This window comes from Carassius auratus, chromosome 2 (genome assembly GCF_003368295.1).
Source record: "Carassius auratus strain Wakin chromosome 2, ASM336829v1, whole genome shotgun sequence".
Lineage (NCBI taxonomy): Eukaryota > Metazoa > Chordata > Actinopteri > Cypriniformes > Cyprinidae > Carassius > Carassius auratus.
In genome coordinates, this window is record NC_039244.1 from 17,008,703 (window position 1) to 17,026,584 (window position 17,882).

A 17,882-nucleotide genomic window follows, 5' to 3' on the forward strand; every position below is an offset into this window, starting at 1 on the left:
TGAAAATAGCTCTTATCTATCCATTACCTGAATGTGAAGACATTTGCTATCCGTTTAATCATGTATTTGGTGAGAATTAGCAATACACATTATCGTTAGTATATTCAATTAATATAATTTGTTTCCTTTCCAAAATACTTACATTATTAGAATTATAATATAACATCAATATTCCTTAAAAGTCCTTAATTTCTTAATATTTATTAATAACCTTAATAACCATTTGCTTTATAATTTATATACAATTACTATTAATTATAATAATTTCTGTATCTTTCAAAACCTTAAAACATGATTAATTTCCAGGTTTAAATGAAGAAGAAAAAACGGATTCAATTTTGAACCCCGCTGTTCTGACCCATTTAGAATTGCTCCAAAATCACTTACCATTGCGAAACCTCATTGAGAATAATGACAAAAATCACAATGTTGAATCATACAGTTTTAATTACATTCTGGAGATTGTTTATATACAACTAGATTTTGATTATTTTCCTCGCTCTGACAAAACAAACTTGCACAGGCATATATGGCGATCATATGTGTGTGGCAGCAATCTAATAGTTGATTTATATATAGGATTAAATAATATATTTAAATTTATTAAAAAAAAAGTGAACAAATTTACACTGATTAGAATTATTTTTGGATAGCAGTCATTAGTGACTGGCAGAAATTCCTATTCAGCCACTGTGCTATAGAAAGCACTTGATACATTAAAACAAAATTCATAATACATCAGTAGTTTGTTAGAAACACTAAATTTAGATACACACCAAGCACCACACACTGTGAACAGAAACAGTCTTGGCTATATGTGCCTCTGTACTTACACTGATTAACAGACTATTATGAACAATGGGTCAGTTGGTTAAAAATCTACTGTCTTTCTCTCAGACAGCTGATAATGATCCCCAAAGAGACTTTTTGATTTATAAGACTGACTAAAAGTATTATCATCTTTTCTCTAAATTGTTCTTGGGGATTAAATACATTCTAGATGTTACTTTTGTCTGAAAATAAATCTTAAGGTTCTTTGTGTACATTAAATAGAAAGAGTTCACCCAAAAATTATTATTTACTCAATCTCATGTCTTTCCAAATATTATCTGTACTTTTTTCTTCAGTGGATCACACAAAAGATGTCTATAAAATAAAAAGTCAATGGAGTCTAAAACAACATTAAACACCATTAATGTCAAATTGTTAATTTTTGGGTGAACCATCCCTTTAAGCACTGTTTGATGAATATTCGTATGAATATAAATCAAAATCTGTTCAACTTTGGTGCCTTTGTGCTCTAGTGCCTGGTTGGTTCACTCTATTAAAAAAAAGGTGCAAATAAAAATATAAAATAAAGTCTTAAACATGACTATGCCTGTAAATTATCAATACACTAAGACCACCGGCTTTTCAAAAATCCTTCATGAAAAAAATTTTTTTAGAAAAGAAAAATTTTCAATTAAAAATACCTATTTATCACGTGTACTTCACTACAAGGTGTTTCTGTTTGCTTGTAAGTGCTATCCTGATTGTCATTTAGTGGGAGGCCCTTACTCTTTGGCCATGAAGCTTTATTTTTTAGAAGTAATTATGTGAGGTTGAAAAGAAAAAAAATATTTGGCAGCAAAATTTGAGTATCCTGTATCTACCAGCCCTTTAACAGCTAAACTAGTGACATAAGTCCGGTCCATGACCCTCTGTTCACTGGAGGGTTGGAGGTTGAGAGGATCCTCCGATGACCCATTGAGATGTAGCTATGCCAAAACCAGTTCCCTGTGAAATACACAACTAGCCTCCTTCCACAAATGACTGTTTTTATAGCAAAATGACTGAATCACACCAGCAAAGTACAACAATGGAATACCTTCATTACTCTGGACCTTTCCCCGCAAACCCAATATTCATCCTCCCACCCACATCCCATCACAGAGGGAAGCGGAACCCCTCTGAATAAAATCAGTGGTGCCCCAGTAGTTTGGACAGAAAGCCTGAAGAAGGTTTGTTAGCTTTAGACGTTTCTGCACGGTTCGCCCGGTCCAGCCCCAACTCGCCTTCCAGCTGTTCCAGCTCTGACTGGTCCAACAACTCAAAGTCCTCCGCCTCGCTGTCCGATTCCTCGGCCAGGGCCTGGACCAGCACCGGCGCTACCACTGCCTCCAGGCGTTCCTGCATGGCCGCGGTTACTGCTGCCGTGATTACATCTCCAGCCAGCCTCTGCACAACCTCCAGGGCCTGGGCAGCTGGTTCCTCGTCTGACTGTGTGGACCCGACCCTGCTGGGATGGGCCGGTAGGGTGGGCATACCAATGCTCAGGTCTTCATCGTCATCTCCATTTGTACCCGAGCCATTTTCCAAGGAGGGAAACTCCGGTAATCCACCTGTGAAGACCTCCTCATCACTTCGCCGGTCTGAGTCTGTCAAATATACAAAATAAATAATACAGAAAATGTCTTATAATAATAATAAAAAAAATAAAAAAAATTATACTATTGGAATTCAGATATTTACACATTCAACTGAAACACAATTTGGTCTTATTTTTATTATTTAATGCCTCAAAACTATATTTAATTTTTTTAGGTTTTACAGGCATACATACTTCTCATTGTAATGTTTTAATACACAAAGAACAGCTATAATATATAAAAAAAATGGCTTTCCAATATAGAAACCTGACATTCGTTCATTTCTTAAACCTCCTTTTTTATAAATCACAACAATCTAATGGCTAATTGATTCCAGTATACCCATTTATATTTACTATATTAATAATATACTAACATATAGTATAAAGTAAATACCACAGTTCAAACTTTGGGGTCAGTATGATTTGTAGTAAAAAATACAGTTAAAACTTTTAAATAGCTTTTTGAATAACATTTCACGTTTTGTATATTAAAATACAATTTTACATACCTCTTTATAATTTTTTTATATTTAGACCTGCCAAATCACCCACATATTACGCATATTTTATATCTATATATTTTTGGAAAAGGTAAGCGAGCTTACCTTCTGAGTTTTCTGTCTGAGGTGTGTGTCCCTCTGAAAGGTTAAAGGTGCCATTGTCTGTCCATGTTATTTCAGAGACCTCTGTGTCTGATATAGACAGCTCTTTGCACATGGTAGAGTCCATCTGTAATAGATGCTCAATATCAGTTCACATAGACAGGAAATGGACATATGTATATTTTATTATTGTAATATAATGACATATGTAATGAATATCACAGTCTTTGGTGGCACATGATATGCGTGTGAGTTACAGTATCTGGCGAGCTGTTTGGCAGCACACTGACCATGGGGAAAAGTGCAGACAGATCTGCTTCAATGCTCTCTCTCTTGGCTTGAGACTGGAGTATCCTTTTCTCTTGAGCAGGGAAGGAATATGGGGAATGCAAGAAAGCCATGATTTTAAATTACATATCTCAACTAAACAGAATCATTAAAATTACTTGAGTTTAATCGAAACAAAAAATTTAAAATATATATATATATATTAATATCAATGTAATGGAAAAGTCCCTCCATTGAAATTGTGTGAACTATATACTGTCCATGTCCAGAAAGGTAATAAAAACATCATCAAAGTAGTCCATGTGACATCAGAGGGTCAGTTAGAATTTTGGTCCAAAAATAACAAATCTACGACTTTACTCAGCATTGTCTTCTCTTCCGGAACGAATCAACGAATTAACTTTTTTAATGTGGCTGACATTCCCTCGGAGTTAAAATACACCAATATCCCTGAGTAATTCATTTACTCAAACAGTACACTGACTGAACGAGTCAACGAACGAGTCAACGAACGAGTCAACGAACGAGTCAAGAACCGGTTGCATCGGTTTTCGGCTCACCAGTAGTGATGGGAAGTGCGGTTCTTTTCCGCGAACCGGTTCTTTCGGAAAGTTCGATTCAATAAACTGGTTCAAGAAAATGGTTTACTGGTTTCTTTGCGCTCGACGAAATGACGTCATTGCCGATGATTGCCCTTCATTCAAGCCTTCGGTTTACCCGCGCTCATAACATTAGCACAGAATCAGTTCAGAATCAATCACCAAAAGAACCAGTTCAGATGCGCTGTGTGTTAGTCTGCTTCATGATGAATCATGCATGCGCAGTTATCATCAGCTCCTCGGTTCTCGAATCGGATGCGTCCGACAGAAACGCTTCTTGGTTCAGTGTACTGGTGATCCGAAAACCGATGCAACCGGTTCTTGACTTGAGAACAAGTCAATCTTTTGTTCTTTATCTGGCTCGGCTCGGTGTTTACAACAGACCCAGAAGAGCAGACTGTGGCAGCGGAGGCGTGGTTCAGTGAAGTCTGCGACGGGTGAGAGAGTGAAGAGACGTGTGGCGGTAAGTGGTTCAGGTGCAAAATGACTAACAGCTGGGTCTCGTTGCAGAAATTGGCGTGGGGAGCCCGCATATAAGCCGATTGGAAACCAGCAAGAGGGAAGAGAGAGCTGAGGACTCGTGGCCGAGGAGCGGAAAGCGCGAGAGCGACGAAAAGCATCGGTTACAGAGTATTGTGAAATAGTTACTGAAGTTTAACGGTAACACGCATGTGACACGAGTGTTTTTATTTTGTTGAAAGATTGAATAAAGTACCACGATCCTCAGCCAGCAAACCCCGGACTCCTTGTTTCCTTGGTTTCGGCACCAGTGTAAAGTTCCCCTTGTGTGTTTGAGTTTGAGTGTGAAGGAAGGGAGTCCAGGGTAGGCTGGCTGAGGCTCGTGGTACTTCAGTAACTGTTTCACGATACTCTGTAACAGATGCTTTTCTTCGCTCTCGCGCTTCCACTCCTCGTCCACGAGTCCTCCACTCTCTCTTCCCTCTCGCTGGTTTCCAACTGGCTTATATGTGTTTGTTGTTATTTTTGGACCAAAATGTATTTGCAAAGCTTCTACAAATTCTAACTGACCCTCTGATGTCACATGGACTACTTTGATGATGTGTTTCTTACCTTTCTCGACATGGACAGTATACCATACGCACGTCCTGATTTTGCCAAGTTCGATGTGTTCCTAGGTCAACATATTTTGTTGACCCTGGAACAACATTTTACTCCAAAAATATATTCTTAACCATATCCCTACACCTAAACCTAACCTTAACCATGAGTAATCCCTAAAATCAGAGGAAATGATAGATGAATGACACTGATGTACAAGCACCAAACACTGATTTTAAGCGTAAACTTCACAAAATCTATAAACTGGTTCTTCAAATCTGATTGGTTAATCACAATGTTGTTCCAGGGTCAACAACGATGTTGTCCCAGGAACATGTCTTACTTGATAAAATCAGGTTCAGCATACCATACACACAGTTTCGATGGAGGGACTGAGAGCTCTCGGACTAAATCTAAAATATCTTAAACCGAAGATAAACGGAGGTCTTACAGGTTTGGAAAGACATGAGGGTGAGTTATTAATGACATCATTTACATTTTTGGCTGAATTAACCCTTTAAGAGTGCTATATGTGTAGTGCGCAGAGATGTGCACAGTTAATTTTTTATTATTTATGTACTATCATAGTATTTATTCATAGTTTGAAAATGAATTGAGGTTAAACATTTACATTTAGTTTTAGTAATATTTTTAGTTTTTTTATAACAAAAATAATTCTCGAGGCAAGCATTCAAAATCATAATTTCCTGATTACAATCTATACTGGGGATAATGTACAATTGAGTCATTTTCTGTGTGTATTTTTTTTAGATATACCATGATTCTCTTTTATTTTCTGAAGAAACTGGCCCACTCCAAAGTCCAGTTTCTGCAGAACTGGTTCCAGCCACATCCCAAACTCATGTGATGACAGCAAAGGCCAGAGAAAAATGCCCAGCACTGCAGTAAACAGATGTAGAAACTATTAATGTTTATGAACCTGCTGACTGCTAGGAAGAAAGAGAAACCAGGGACTGAGTGATAATAGCGTCATGGTTACATTACTAGGAATCCACTATCACATGACAAACGGACTGCTGGATGTTCTGGAGTGTGTTGGAGGTAAATACATAGTAGCCAATAGTAGCATGGTTACAATCAAAGAAAAGATAGGGCAAAAACTATTAATTCCCATCTTTTTTGTGTAGCTCCAGGACCTAATTTGGCACTTACCTAAGATGTATGAAATAACAACCCCTGGAATGTAACGTCCAAGTATTGCCAAAAAAGAACACATACTGCACACCAGCAGACAGAACTGCAATGAGACACAAACCTAAAATGTCTCAGTTCACTGCAAAAGGATAGCTGACATAAAATACTTTTGGTAAGTTAATAACCTGCTATGTGACATGCTGTACTCTATCTAAATATACTTTAAATATAATCTTGTTAATTATTTATAATTATAATACATGCAGCTTTTAGGAGCTCATATTATGAGACGAAATGGAATAATTTTACATCAAAAGAGAATTTTTTTAAATACAGTTTTTCAACATAAAATTATTCCTTGCCCAAAATTAAAAATAAAAAAGTCTGATATATGTTTCCCTTTATACATTCATACAGATTTTAAACTTGATTTTAAAAGGTACATTATGCACCAACTAAATCCACCCATACCTTGCCTGGATTCTGCTGCTTAAAAGAGGAAGTCTCCTCAATGAAGAGCTTGAGGCTCATCCAGAAGTCTGTGAATGGAGATCCTGATCCAGACTTGCCCTCCTGGACAGAATCAATGACCTCCCAGCTTAAATTAAAAGACCAATGAAACAAATGATTATTAGTGTTAAAACAGAAGTAAAGTAGTTTTGACATATGCTGCAATACACATTTGCAGTGGCCTCTTCTCAACCTCTGGAACTGATATATGACAAACAGAACTAGTGTCTAAATGCTAAACAGTGTGTATGCCTTTGAATGCAGATTCTAGTATAATTAGGGAATTACTGCACATTGAAAAACTTGGCTTCACTTGATGGTTCACCCAAGATTGCTATTCATTGATTCTTGTTTTAAAATATATAAATGATTACATTTCAGTCTATTAATTAAGGTCCTTAACTGACAGCTTACATCGACAAACACATTTTTCAAAATGGAAATCTCTATTCTTTAAGTCCTTTGATACTCTTTGATGAACTTTGATCACATTTGATGTTATATGGAGACATCACTTTCATGGAAAGTATAATGTGAGTTAGCTTTAAATGCTTTAAAAAAAGAAATCATGATCGGCTGATAATATTAACATTAGGTAAAAAGTCAAGTAAATTTCCTTGGTCAAACTTTTGGTTTTGAATAAATTAGTATGACTTTCAGAAGGGGGTGGCGGGCATTCTGGGCACAAGATAAGTATCTATTAACAGGCAGCTTGTTAATGCCCTTTATCTGTGGTTATGTGCCCTTACTCCTATCCCCTCACAGCTGTCACCCTACATTTCTCGTCTCCAAAACAAACAATGCCACCTATATGTCGAAAACTTTTTAAAACCCAGTGTCCATTATAGACAGATCGACCCAAAACTCAAGTAAAAACCCACGCAAGGAACTCTTCTACAGATCAGTTCGAGCTGCGTTTCCTCTGAAAGGTCATAAACCAATCACCTCCAACATTACAGAGACATGTTTCCCCATCGGAGGTTTCCTATTAAACAGAGCGCATGGGGGGCATGTGACTGTGAGGCAACACAGCTCACATTAGCATTTCACCATTGACCATGTGGCAGATACAAGAGAATGTGCCAGAGAAAGTGAGCTCAGGCTTGCCCAACCCAGACCAGAGCTGACGACTGGAGATCAATGAGGTGTAATGCTCACAAGTGTTAAGAGATTTCATCAGATGAGATCTTTTGGGAAATCTGCTTGTTGACTGGCACCATGTGCTGTTTGATAGCTAACACTATTTGAAATCATACCGCATGGCATGTTTGCTACTGGTAAATATGTTACTTAATATAATGTGAAATCTAATTAAAGTTTCCTCCCTCAAGAAAGTCCTTAATTTTTAAAAACCAAAGAATTTGTGCAGAAATGTTTTTGTAAATGCCTACAACAGGTGACTGGATTCTGAAAATCAAGCCGCTAGACTAGATGACTCCAATGCTAATCGCTAAAACAAGAAAGCTACTTGTCGGACACTCCGACAGAACGAGTGACAAAATAGCCCAAACAAACAGCTCAGCAATGCCACTGAAATCAATAATGTCTCTTAATTTGTAAAATAAAGGTAAAAGGATCCATGGCATTGGCAATTGCAATACTTTAACAATGTTTTTAGCATATCTATGGGTCTGTCCACATACTTCTCATTCCATAAGACCAACAGGTTCCATGGCTGTGTCGTGTACTTGCACGTTTCAATACCTATAAATTCCTTGTAACAATTGACATGAACTTCCCCTTAGTAAATATCCCAAAACAAGGGTCACCATGGAGCCCACACGACCCCGGATGCATCAGATGCAAGATGTCTGACATTTGTAATAATTTGGAACAAGCTTGTATCTCAAACATGACACATCTAACTGCGATGCAAGTACGATTTAAATCACAGTTTTTCAAAGACAAATATTTTTCAAAGAAAAAAAAAAAAGTCACAAAATAAATAAGCAAGTCAGGTTGCAAAGGGGTAGAAAATGTCCGGTAAATTTCCAAAAGATTTTCCAAAAATCCCTGGAATATTAAAAAAATAATAATCATAATCCTGGAAAGTTTCCAAAATTTACTGGAAATTTTCAACCTTTTTGCAATCCTATAAGCAAGTCATCCGTTATATACAAAATTAGCATTTTAGGGATATAAATCACATAACACTGATTTCTTAGTTAACAACCATTCTGTCTTTGTACCAGTTTCTTCAATAGGATCTTTTTTTTTTTACCTCAGTGCTGATCCATGGTCTTCAGCAGTCATCTCAAAATCTCTCGGTTTTAACATGAAAAGCGTTCAGGTAAGTCAGAAGGTGAGTGTGTCAGTGCTAAGTTCCCGAGTTCAAATGAAGTGTCACATGAAGCCACGCAAGCTAGTGTTTATGTTGACCAAGGCCTGAGCTTCACTATTTCAATCGGTCAGGTCTAAAAATACCAGTCACATAGCATTCCACAAGCAGGCATCAGACAGTGCTGGGGCATGAACACACACGCATACAAACACTCCACAAAATACCCCCTCTTCATAGAATGAGACCCTCTCAGAAGATGCAATTTTTGAATTACGCAATTTTTTCTCAGGTACATGGGTATCATAACAAAGAAACTTCCTGACATCACAAAAATGCTACACCCTTTTCCTCTCTCTGTTAATCTCACAGATTTATGATAAATTAGTGTTTTGTAGTGAATATTTAAAATTCTCATTATACTGAAAGAAATTATAGTCAAATTAACAATAAAGCTCAAATAAATGAAAAATAAAACTACACTAGTAATCATTCTGACAAGAGTCAGCTATATGATGAAAGTAGAATTTAATAATGTTCTTGGGATAAGGGTATTTTTTTTATATATATGTAAAAAAATTTATTAACCTTTTTTTAATACTATATTTCAAGATTGTCCATTTCATGCAGACTTTAATACTTGTGCTTTATATTCTGTAAATTCTAAAATGTATTAATTAAATACTTATTTTTTATTTTTTTATATATATATATATATAAATATATATATATATATATATATATATATATATATATATATAATTTACCGGTCTTTCAAAAAAATTTAACACATTTTCACAAATGCCCTCCTGGGACATTTTATCTTATCTTTATTGTTGTTGTTTTTTGTTGTTTACATGTTTAAAATGGTCTAATTCTTTAATGATAAATAATTACTAATATTCATTCGCCAAAACAATGGTTTGCTATTTTTGCATGATTAAAATTGTTGTGGTTTCTTCTTTCTGTACTTTTATTATTATTTAAATTTTGCGTCGCACAATATGGTTTGCTTAAACCTTCCCTGCGCCCACAGCATGTGACAACATAAATGAACAGTACCGGTTTATCTATTTAATAATAGTGGGCATGTTCAAAAACTTTTTGTATGCAAGACTTCAAAGCATATGAACAGAAACTGACTATCAAAAAATTACATTCTCAGAGAAGTGGAGTAGAAAGTGTAAAAACATGCCTAGTCGCCCCTGTATATACAGACACTAACAGTTGTCTTTATTATTTATATCACTTCTTTATTTATCTCATTCTACAGTATCTATTATTATTATTTGGTCATTTGACTGTGATGAAATTACCATGACTGGTCAGTTGGTCATCTAACCCTCACTCAGCCTTCCTCCAATGGGTCACTGAGTGTCCAGACACACCCTTTGTCTGTTCGTATCCTGTGATGTGATTGGCTTCTCAGTTGGGACACTCCAAAATCCTCCCAATTAAAAATGGCAAAGAAATGCTAGAAAGGATTACCATCACTCCTGAGCACACAACTGGCTGTGTCATTCTACTCACCATGACACGCGACAGTCCGAAACATAAATTCAAGTTTCACAATATGACAAGGACGAAACAATCCACTCTAGTGCAAACATCACAGATAAACAAAGATTTTACTCACTACAGATGTAAACATTTGTAGCAAATAGATTTGTATTATTGTTGGAAGTTTTAGAAAAAGACAAAGGTCTTTTAATATAAAACTACATTCATCACAGTTTAAATTGAATATAATGTCTATAAAATACAACAATACAAGAAGTAGGGCAAAACAAAAAGCTCTTTAATCCCACAGCTAAGGGAGAAAAGGGGGCAAGGGGGTCAGAGTGAAGATCCGGAATAAGACAGCTGTTGGAACAAGACTCACATCAACAGCGACCGGCAGAAATGGACAAGCTGAGACAATCCAGCAGCTGTTGTTTAAGTACCCAAGGCTTTAATGAGGCCGTCTCGCATAAACACCACACTGAAGATTACTACACTGGCATCTTACCCACTGGAGCATAATGGTGCCATTGCATTTGTTTTTACCATAAGCACATAAACAATGACTGGGCAACTTCAGTCAGAGAACAGAACGATGCAACCCGGATTAAAATAATAATGAGAACCCGAAGGCCATTGATAAGCAGTATTGGATAAATTCATCAAGCCTTCAACTAATCCAATATTTGAACAAATTTAGGGCAACTTTTGAATGTTCTCATATATAATGATTGGATTTAAATATTTATTATATAATCTTTTCTCAGACTCATCAAATTACTGCAAGAGAAAGGTTACCAGTGTTGTACATTTCTAAGTTTCAAGCAGGTCAGGAGTACTTTGTTAGATTTCTTAATTAGTCTTGATCTCACAACGGCTTCTTCACAGCAGCACTGGATTTCCAAACTCACATGACAGGCTTTATGGAATGCTGCATGTCATCAATAATATCAATAAGAAGTATAGGACGCCCTCAAGTGGCTACAGGCTGGACTGTAGCTGGTGAATGGAAAATACTTCGGACAAAAACACCTTTTTAAATACATTCAGATGTGTACCCCTCAATTTAAATCAAGTACATTTTCAGTGCAACAACCAAAACAAAAAAATAATAAAATAAAATTAATAATAATAAAATAAAATTAATAATAATAAATATATATATATATATATATATATATATATATATATATATATATATATATATATATATATATATATATATATATATATATATATATATATAAATAATTGTTGTAAGTAGATTGTTTGCTTTATATAAAAATTATGTTGTTATCGGTCATGTTTTTGAGCATAACAGCTGCTCTTTTCCTCAAAATGAAAAAAAAAACAACAACAAAATAATGGTGATTGTTGTCAAGTTTATTTAAACAAAAATGAAAATAATCTAAAGTGGTTTTTTTATGTTACAAAAATTTCTTAAAGAATCCTGTAAAAAAAACTGTCTCATAGTTTCCACTAAAATATAACATAGCTCTTTTCAACATTAATAATAATAAATATTTTTGAGCACCAAATCAGCATATTAGAATAGTTTCTGAACGGTCATGTGTCACTGAAGACTGGATTAATGATGCTGAAAAATCAGCTTTGCCAACACAAAAAAAAAAATACTTTTTTACTTTTTTTTTCTTGTAATATTTCACAATTTTACTGTATTTTTTATCAAATAAATGAAGACTTGGTGAACATAAGACACTCCTTTCAAAAACAGAAAAAAACCCTACCAAACCCAAAGTTCTAGGTAAATAATTTGAATAAGTGTGCATGCTCTGAATTTACCTGCTTGTCATACTCCTCCATAGAGAGGCTCCTGTAAGTAGAACAATAAACATTAATGGGATCTGCATTGATGGTGGACATCAAATCAAAATTTGTTTCTATTCTTATGAGTAACAACAGTCACACATGTTAGAGTATTATGGGATGAAACAAACCCACACCTCTGGATCTGGAAAGTGCCACATCTCTCATCAGCTGTATCATCACTAAGAGAGCCAAACACATGGAGATGAGGCTGAACACCCGACAGGGACTAAGCAACACAAACCTGCATGGAAAAACAAACAGGTTTCCCGTCTTTAATCATGTTGGGAACAGTTACAGTCAACAGACATCTAACTATCACTTTCGTATGTATAGTGCTTGTTTTGTTTTTTGTTTTTAGATGAAAGCTGCAAGATTATCTGAGATCTGTCATCATACATTTAAAAACAACTCTTGTTATTATTTCTGTATACAAGTTACCTAATCTAAAATCATATGCTTTGATGGTGAAACTAATTCCCAGTTGCAACCCCAATTACTAATTATACAGTCAAGTCAGTCAACCGAAAATAAGTCAAGAATACATTGACAACCCTGATTATGTGGGGACGGAATTTTTTTTTTTTAATTGTAAAAGTTTGTATGCAAAAATGTATTCATGTTATCTAAAGGAACCCATTTTCACAAGAACAAAAGGTCCAACACTGTACTAACAGCAACACAACTGTAGTGAAGTCCACCTATACAGAGAAAATGGTTAAGGGAAAATGCCTTAGGGGCCAGTACACAAAAAACCGTTAGGCCGTCTGATTTAATTAGGCAGAGAAATGTAGTGCATTGGAAAGATTTAAAGACTGACCCATATTTATTAATGCAACATTCTATTTAAACTCCAACATCATGGTGTGTTAAAAGAAAAGGTGATGTTTACATTCTGCATTCAACTGATGTAATAAAATTATGCTGCGTCATGCATCTCACCAAAACGCTATATTTGTAGTTGCGAAAAGAGCGGAAGTCCATAACGGTCTCTTCCAGTTAATCAGCTTTGATATACGACAGAGAGGATCAGTGTCTGCAGGGTGTCGGACTCCCGAAGGTTGCTCTTCCTCTTTCTTCGCCATCTCTCTTCCACCTGAGTTGAGTGACTGGGAGGAAGTCTCTCCGGCGCTTTTTCCCACCGGCTCCACCTCTGAAGCGCGCAGGCTGTCGCATCCACCCTGATTAGCCATTGAAAACGACCGCGAGCCCGCTCCTCGCTCCTCACGAGCACTGCAGCTGCTGTTGTTTAGTCGCTGACGTCACTCGGAGGCAGCCCCGGGTTGCTGTTGGGAACACTTACGTCATCGTTCAGTCAGCTGTGCGACGTCCACCTGTTCTGGGTTACCTCTGCGTGCAACTTATCGCTCGCAGTTACAGCCAAATCAACGTTTGTGTTTGATTTCATTCATATTACAAGGAAATAATGCATAGTTTTCTTCTATTTATTTTTTCTTTTCTTTTTTTTTTAGTTCATCATCAATCATTAAGTTTTTTTCAGATTTATAAGTCGCTTTGGATAAATGTAAATGTAAATATAAAGTTTTTAAAATATATATTTTTTTATGCTTCGTTTCCAGTCATATGTAGATAATCTTATATTTTAAGACAAAGACAAAATATGTTTTTTTCCACTAGGAAAACTAATTTTCCACTAATTTTTATCCACTAGGGCGCAATGTACTTTATTATTAGAAACAGCCACTTGCAGTAAAGAAATACAATTACTGAAAATGTTATTCAGACATGATTATTTTTAACATCTTGAACGTTTTACTGCTGTTTTAAGTTCTGTTGTTGTGATATAGCCTATATGTAGGCTAATTAATCCCTATGCAATTTCTTACAATTAAAATATGAATAACAGCTGCTGAAACTGGTGGATATCATATCAGATGTATACAGGTGCTAGTCATATAATTAGAATATCATCAAAAAGTTGATTTATTTCACTAATTCCATTCAAAAAGTGAAACCTGTATATTATATTCATTCATTACACACAGACTGATATATTTCACGTTTATTTATCTAAATTTTGATGAGTATAACTGACAACTAGGAAAATCCCAAATTCAGTTTCTCAGAAAATTAGAATATTACTTAAGACCAATACAAAGAAAGGATTTTTAGAAATCTTGGCTAAAAAGTATGAAAATGAATAGTATGAGCATGTACAGCACTCAATACTTAGTTGGGGCTCCTTTTGCCTGAATTACTGCAGCAATACGGCGTGGCATGGAGTCGATCAGTCTGTGGCACTGCTCAGGTGTTATGAGAGCCAAGGTTGCTCCGATAGTGGCCTTCAGCTCTTCTGCATTGTTGGGTCTGGCATATTGCATCTTCCTCTTCACAATACCCCATAGATTTTTTATGGGGTTAAGGTCAGGCGAATTTGCGGGCCAATTAAGAACAGGGATACCATGGTCCTTAAACCAGGTACTGGTAGCTTTGGCACTGTGTGCAGGTGTCAAGTCCTGTTAGAAAATGAAATCTGCATCTCCATAAAGTTGGTCAGCAGCAGGAAGCATGAAGTGCTCTAAAACGTCCTGGTATACGGCTGCATTGACCTTGGACCTCAGAAAACACAGTGGACCAACACCAGCAGATAACATGGCACCCCGAACCATCACTGATCGTGGAAACTTTACACTGGACCTCAAGCAACGTGGATTGTGTGCCTCTCCTCTCTTTCTCCATACTCTGGGACCCTGATATCCAAAGGAAATGCACAATTTACTTTCATCAGGGAAATTAACTTGGGACCACTCAGCAGCAGTCCAGTCCTTTTTGTCTTGAGACGCTTCTGACGCTTTCTGTTTTTCAAGAGTGGCTTGACACAAGGAATGTGACAGTTTTCTCAACTGTTTTCTCAACTAGTTAGACAATTTTCTCTAACTGCATTAGGATCTGTGACAAATGAAGGAAAATCACAATCACCCTCAAATAGATTCCACTGTTGTGAAACTTCAAAGCAATACTTGTTTCCATTTGATAAAGGAAAAAAAGAGTTTACTGAGACACAAACTTAACCTAAGTCTTATTTTTTGTTATACTTTCTCAGTTGATTGATTACGTGAAGAACTGAAAGTATTTTGCTCTGCTATGTTTGTGCAAATTAGACATTATCTAATTAAATATGCACTAGTTTGCATACATTTCCAGAACAGAAACCTGAATATTGCATCAAGTCAGGATCAAAATTCTTGTTTAATTTTGCTGACATGTTGCAGTCAGAGGTTTTTACAGAGGAGATTCTGGATCTCTTTTAATCACATCCAGAAACATTTTCACCATGCTTTCAGGAATAAAATGTTGTATAAAATCCAATAATATATGAACAAATCCCAATCAGAAAAAAAAATTGGTGCATGTATGTGCAGATGAAGTAGAGATTTCTGGCTCAGGTGCATGATAAAAAAGAGAGAAACAGCCTTTAAAGGTAATCTACAGATCCAAACAGGTAACATGCAAAAAAAAAAAAAAAAAGTATTTTCCCCCCCAACACATCCCCAAGACTGAAACATCACGTTGCCTTAAAATTATTTGAGCATGATAAATAAAATTAATTATATTTCGGAATAAATATCAATCAGATAAGTAAATTCTCATTTTACATGGTAAAATCTCAGTAATACATGCCTTTGAGAGACAGGCTCAATGAACAGCAATGACCTAATTTTTGATGTTACTCTGTGAACTGTGTACTTCTGAACTGGCTGGCATTCAAATTGACAGCTTGGAACAAGTATTAAATTCATTTAAAATATGTTATATTATTATATATTCTGAACTTAACATGATTTCAGACAAATATACTCTCTTTTTCTTTGGAATAATCTTGCATCAAGTGAGTAAAAACAGCACTGTGCACCAGAAAGAAGTGTGGAGCCACTAATTGGTCTGAATTTCAGTGGCAACAAAAGCCCTGGCTAGAAAATTCCAGCCCTGGTTTTACAGGACCTGCTTTGTTGCTGCAGTGTTTGTTCTCTACTGCTGTGTTAACAGTTATCTTTTCGGTGGTGGCCTCTCCCCACCCTTCCACACTGTGCATGAAATGTTCCTCAGCACAAACCCGTCCAGAGCCACCGTGGCACAGTACAGGCAATGCTCCGTTCTTTACAGGACACTATACAGACACCAGGAGTGGCCCAACAGCTGCCTCGCAACCATGTTCCCACACAGCTTTGACTACAACCAGCCGATGAGAAAGCGTTGAGAAGAAGGAGACATGATGGGACAGTTCCCAGAGGATGTGGTGGGTGGCTCCACCACAGAGGATCTGGAATGCAAGATCTGCTACTGTGCTTACAGCCTGTCAAGTCGACGGCCCAAGGTCCTCGAGTGCTGCCATTGTCTTTGTGCCAAGTGCCTTGTCAAAATCCTTGATTTAGGTGAATCCTCCCCGAACGCAGTGGTCTGTCCGTTCTGCCGCTACATCACAGACCTTCCCAGAGAAGATGTAGAGAGTCTACCAGATGAGTATAACTTGGTGTCTGCCTTGCTCTCCATCCAGAAAAAGAAGCACCAGAACCTTAATGACAACCAAGGGGAGATTCTCCTCAGTCCCAGACACCTTAACTCTCTGGTGGGACATTCGGCTTCAGCTTCTCCCACCTCGATTCGTTCCAATTATGTGGTGATCACCATTATGGAGCCTCGGCAGGAGTCTATTATTCCAGGTTCGGGTAGGGATTACCGTTCTTCCAGTCAGGACTCCATGGCCTCTGTTACCCAGAGATGGACAGTTTGGAACTGTGCGGCCCTGCTGTGCCAGACTTTAGCACGCGTCCTGGTCTGGCTGCTGGGGCTGCTGTATTTCAGCTCCCTGCCTTTAGGTGTATATATGCTCATCATGCAGAACACCACGATGGGGGTGTTGATGGTCAGTCTGGTACCTGTTAGTCTTCTCATTGTCATGGTGTACGGCCTTTGCCAATGCCTGTGCCGTGAGTTTTGGGACTGTGTACCATAGTGACCAAAGTGTAACTGTTATGTATGGATACAATGATTGGATTTGCTAATGGTCCTGCCAGTTTATGGAAACTCGTACATTTTCCAGTTTATTGGATAAACAATGTACACTACTGAACTGAAATACAAAAAATAAAAGTAGACATATATAATTTAGTATGCTATCATAAAAATTCTAATCATGTTAGAATACTTAAAATGTATTCTCTCTCTCTCTCTCTCTTTATTTTTATAACTTGCCATGATTGTTGATTGTGCCTTTTTTACTGGAGTGGTTGAAATGGGCAGGTCAATAACGACATCCACTCTAGGTTTGCTGATGTTTATTTTCTCTGTCTGAATAGTTAACATGCAATAACTTTGTTAGTCATTGGATGTTTGGGTGACATTTTACAATAAGGACCCATTAGTTAACGTTAATACTGCATTAAATAACATTAACTGACTATGAGCAATATTTTTGTTACAGTATTTAATAATTAATTTGTTAATTTTAGTTAATAAAATACAACTGTGAGTTCATGTCAGATCAGGTCCATTAGAAAAAGTATTATCAGATACACTTTTGATTTCAAATGACTTTAATTAAGATTAATAACTAATGTGCTTAACTAATGTTAACAAATGGAACCTTATTGTAGTGTTAACAATGTTTTCAATATAAAGCACTTAAACATACC

The 17,882-nt window shown here is 36.6% G+C and overlaps 2 protein-coding genes across 3 annotated transcripts; one reads left to right on the forward strand and one right to left on the reverse strand.

Moving 5' to 3' along the window:
* Positions 1-429: 429 nt before the first annotated feature.
* Positions 430-13,491, reverse strand: LOC113118195 (reticulophagy regulator 1-like). Of its 2 annotated transcripts, XM_026287180.1 has the most exons (9): positions 13,171-13,489; positions 12,366-12,472; positions 12,205-12,235; positions 6,585-6,711; positions 6,132-6,216; positions 5,736-5,858; positions 3,303-3,373; positions 3,016-3,139; positions 430-2,417 (listed from the first exon to the last, which is right to left on the reverse strand). In XM_026287180.1, the coding sequence occupies exons 1-9, from the start codon at positions 13,419-13,421 to the stop codon at positions 1,960-1,962; spliced, it is 1,377 nt and encodes a 458-aa protein (XP_026142965.1). In that variant the 5' UTR covers positions 13,422-13,489; the 3' UTR covers positions 430-1,959. The 2 variants fall into 2 exon arrangements, with proteins under 2 accessions (XP_026142965.1, XP_026142973.1); XM_026287188.1 differs by lacking the exon at positions 5,736-5,858 and having other exon boundaries at positions 13,171-13,491.
* A 2,690-nt stretch (positions 13,492-16,181) lies between these two features.
* LOC113118206 (E3 ubiquitin-protein ligase RNF182-like) lies at positions 16,182-17,410 on the forward strand. The gene has a single exon (XM_026287201.1). The coding sequence runs from the start codon at positions 16,460-16,462 to the stop codon at positions 17,201-17,203; it is 744 nt and encodes a 247-aa protein (XP_026142986.1). The 5' UTR covers positions 16,182-16,459; the 3' UTR covers positions 17,204-17,410.
* The last annotated feature ends 472 nt before the right edge of the window (positions 17,411-17,882 follow it).

What these genes read in the sequence shown, in the direction of transcription:
- LOC113118206 (XM_026287201.1), top strand. Translation starts at nt 16,460, where the DNA reads ATGATGGGACAGTTCCCAGAGGATGTGGTGGGTGGCTCCACCACAGAG.
- LOC113118195 (XM_026287180.1), bottom strand. Translation starts at nt 13,421, where the DNA reads ATGGCTAATCAGGGTGGATGCGACAGCCTGCGCGCTTCAGAGGTGGAG. An exon ending in ACTACAAATATAGCGTTTTG is followed by an intron (nt 12,473 to 13,170) that starts GTGAGATGCATG and finishes TTTTCCATGCAG; the next exon opens with GTTTGTGTTGCTTAGTCCCT. An exon ending in AGCAGCAGAATCCAGGCAAG is followed by an intron (nt 6,217 to 6,584) that starts GTATGGGTGGAT and finishes GTCTCATTGCAG; the next exon opens with TTCTGTCTGCTGGTGTGCAG.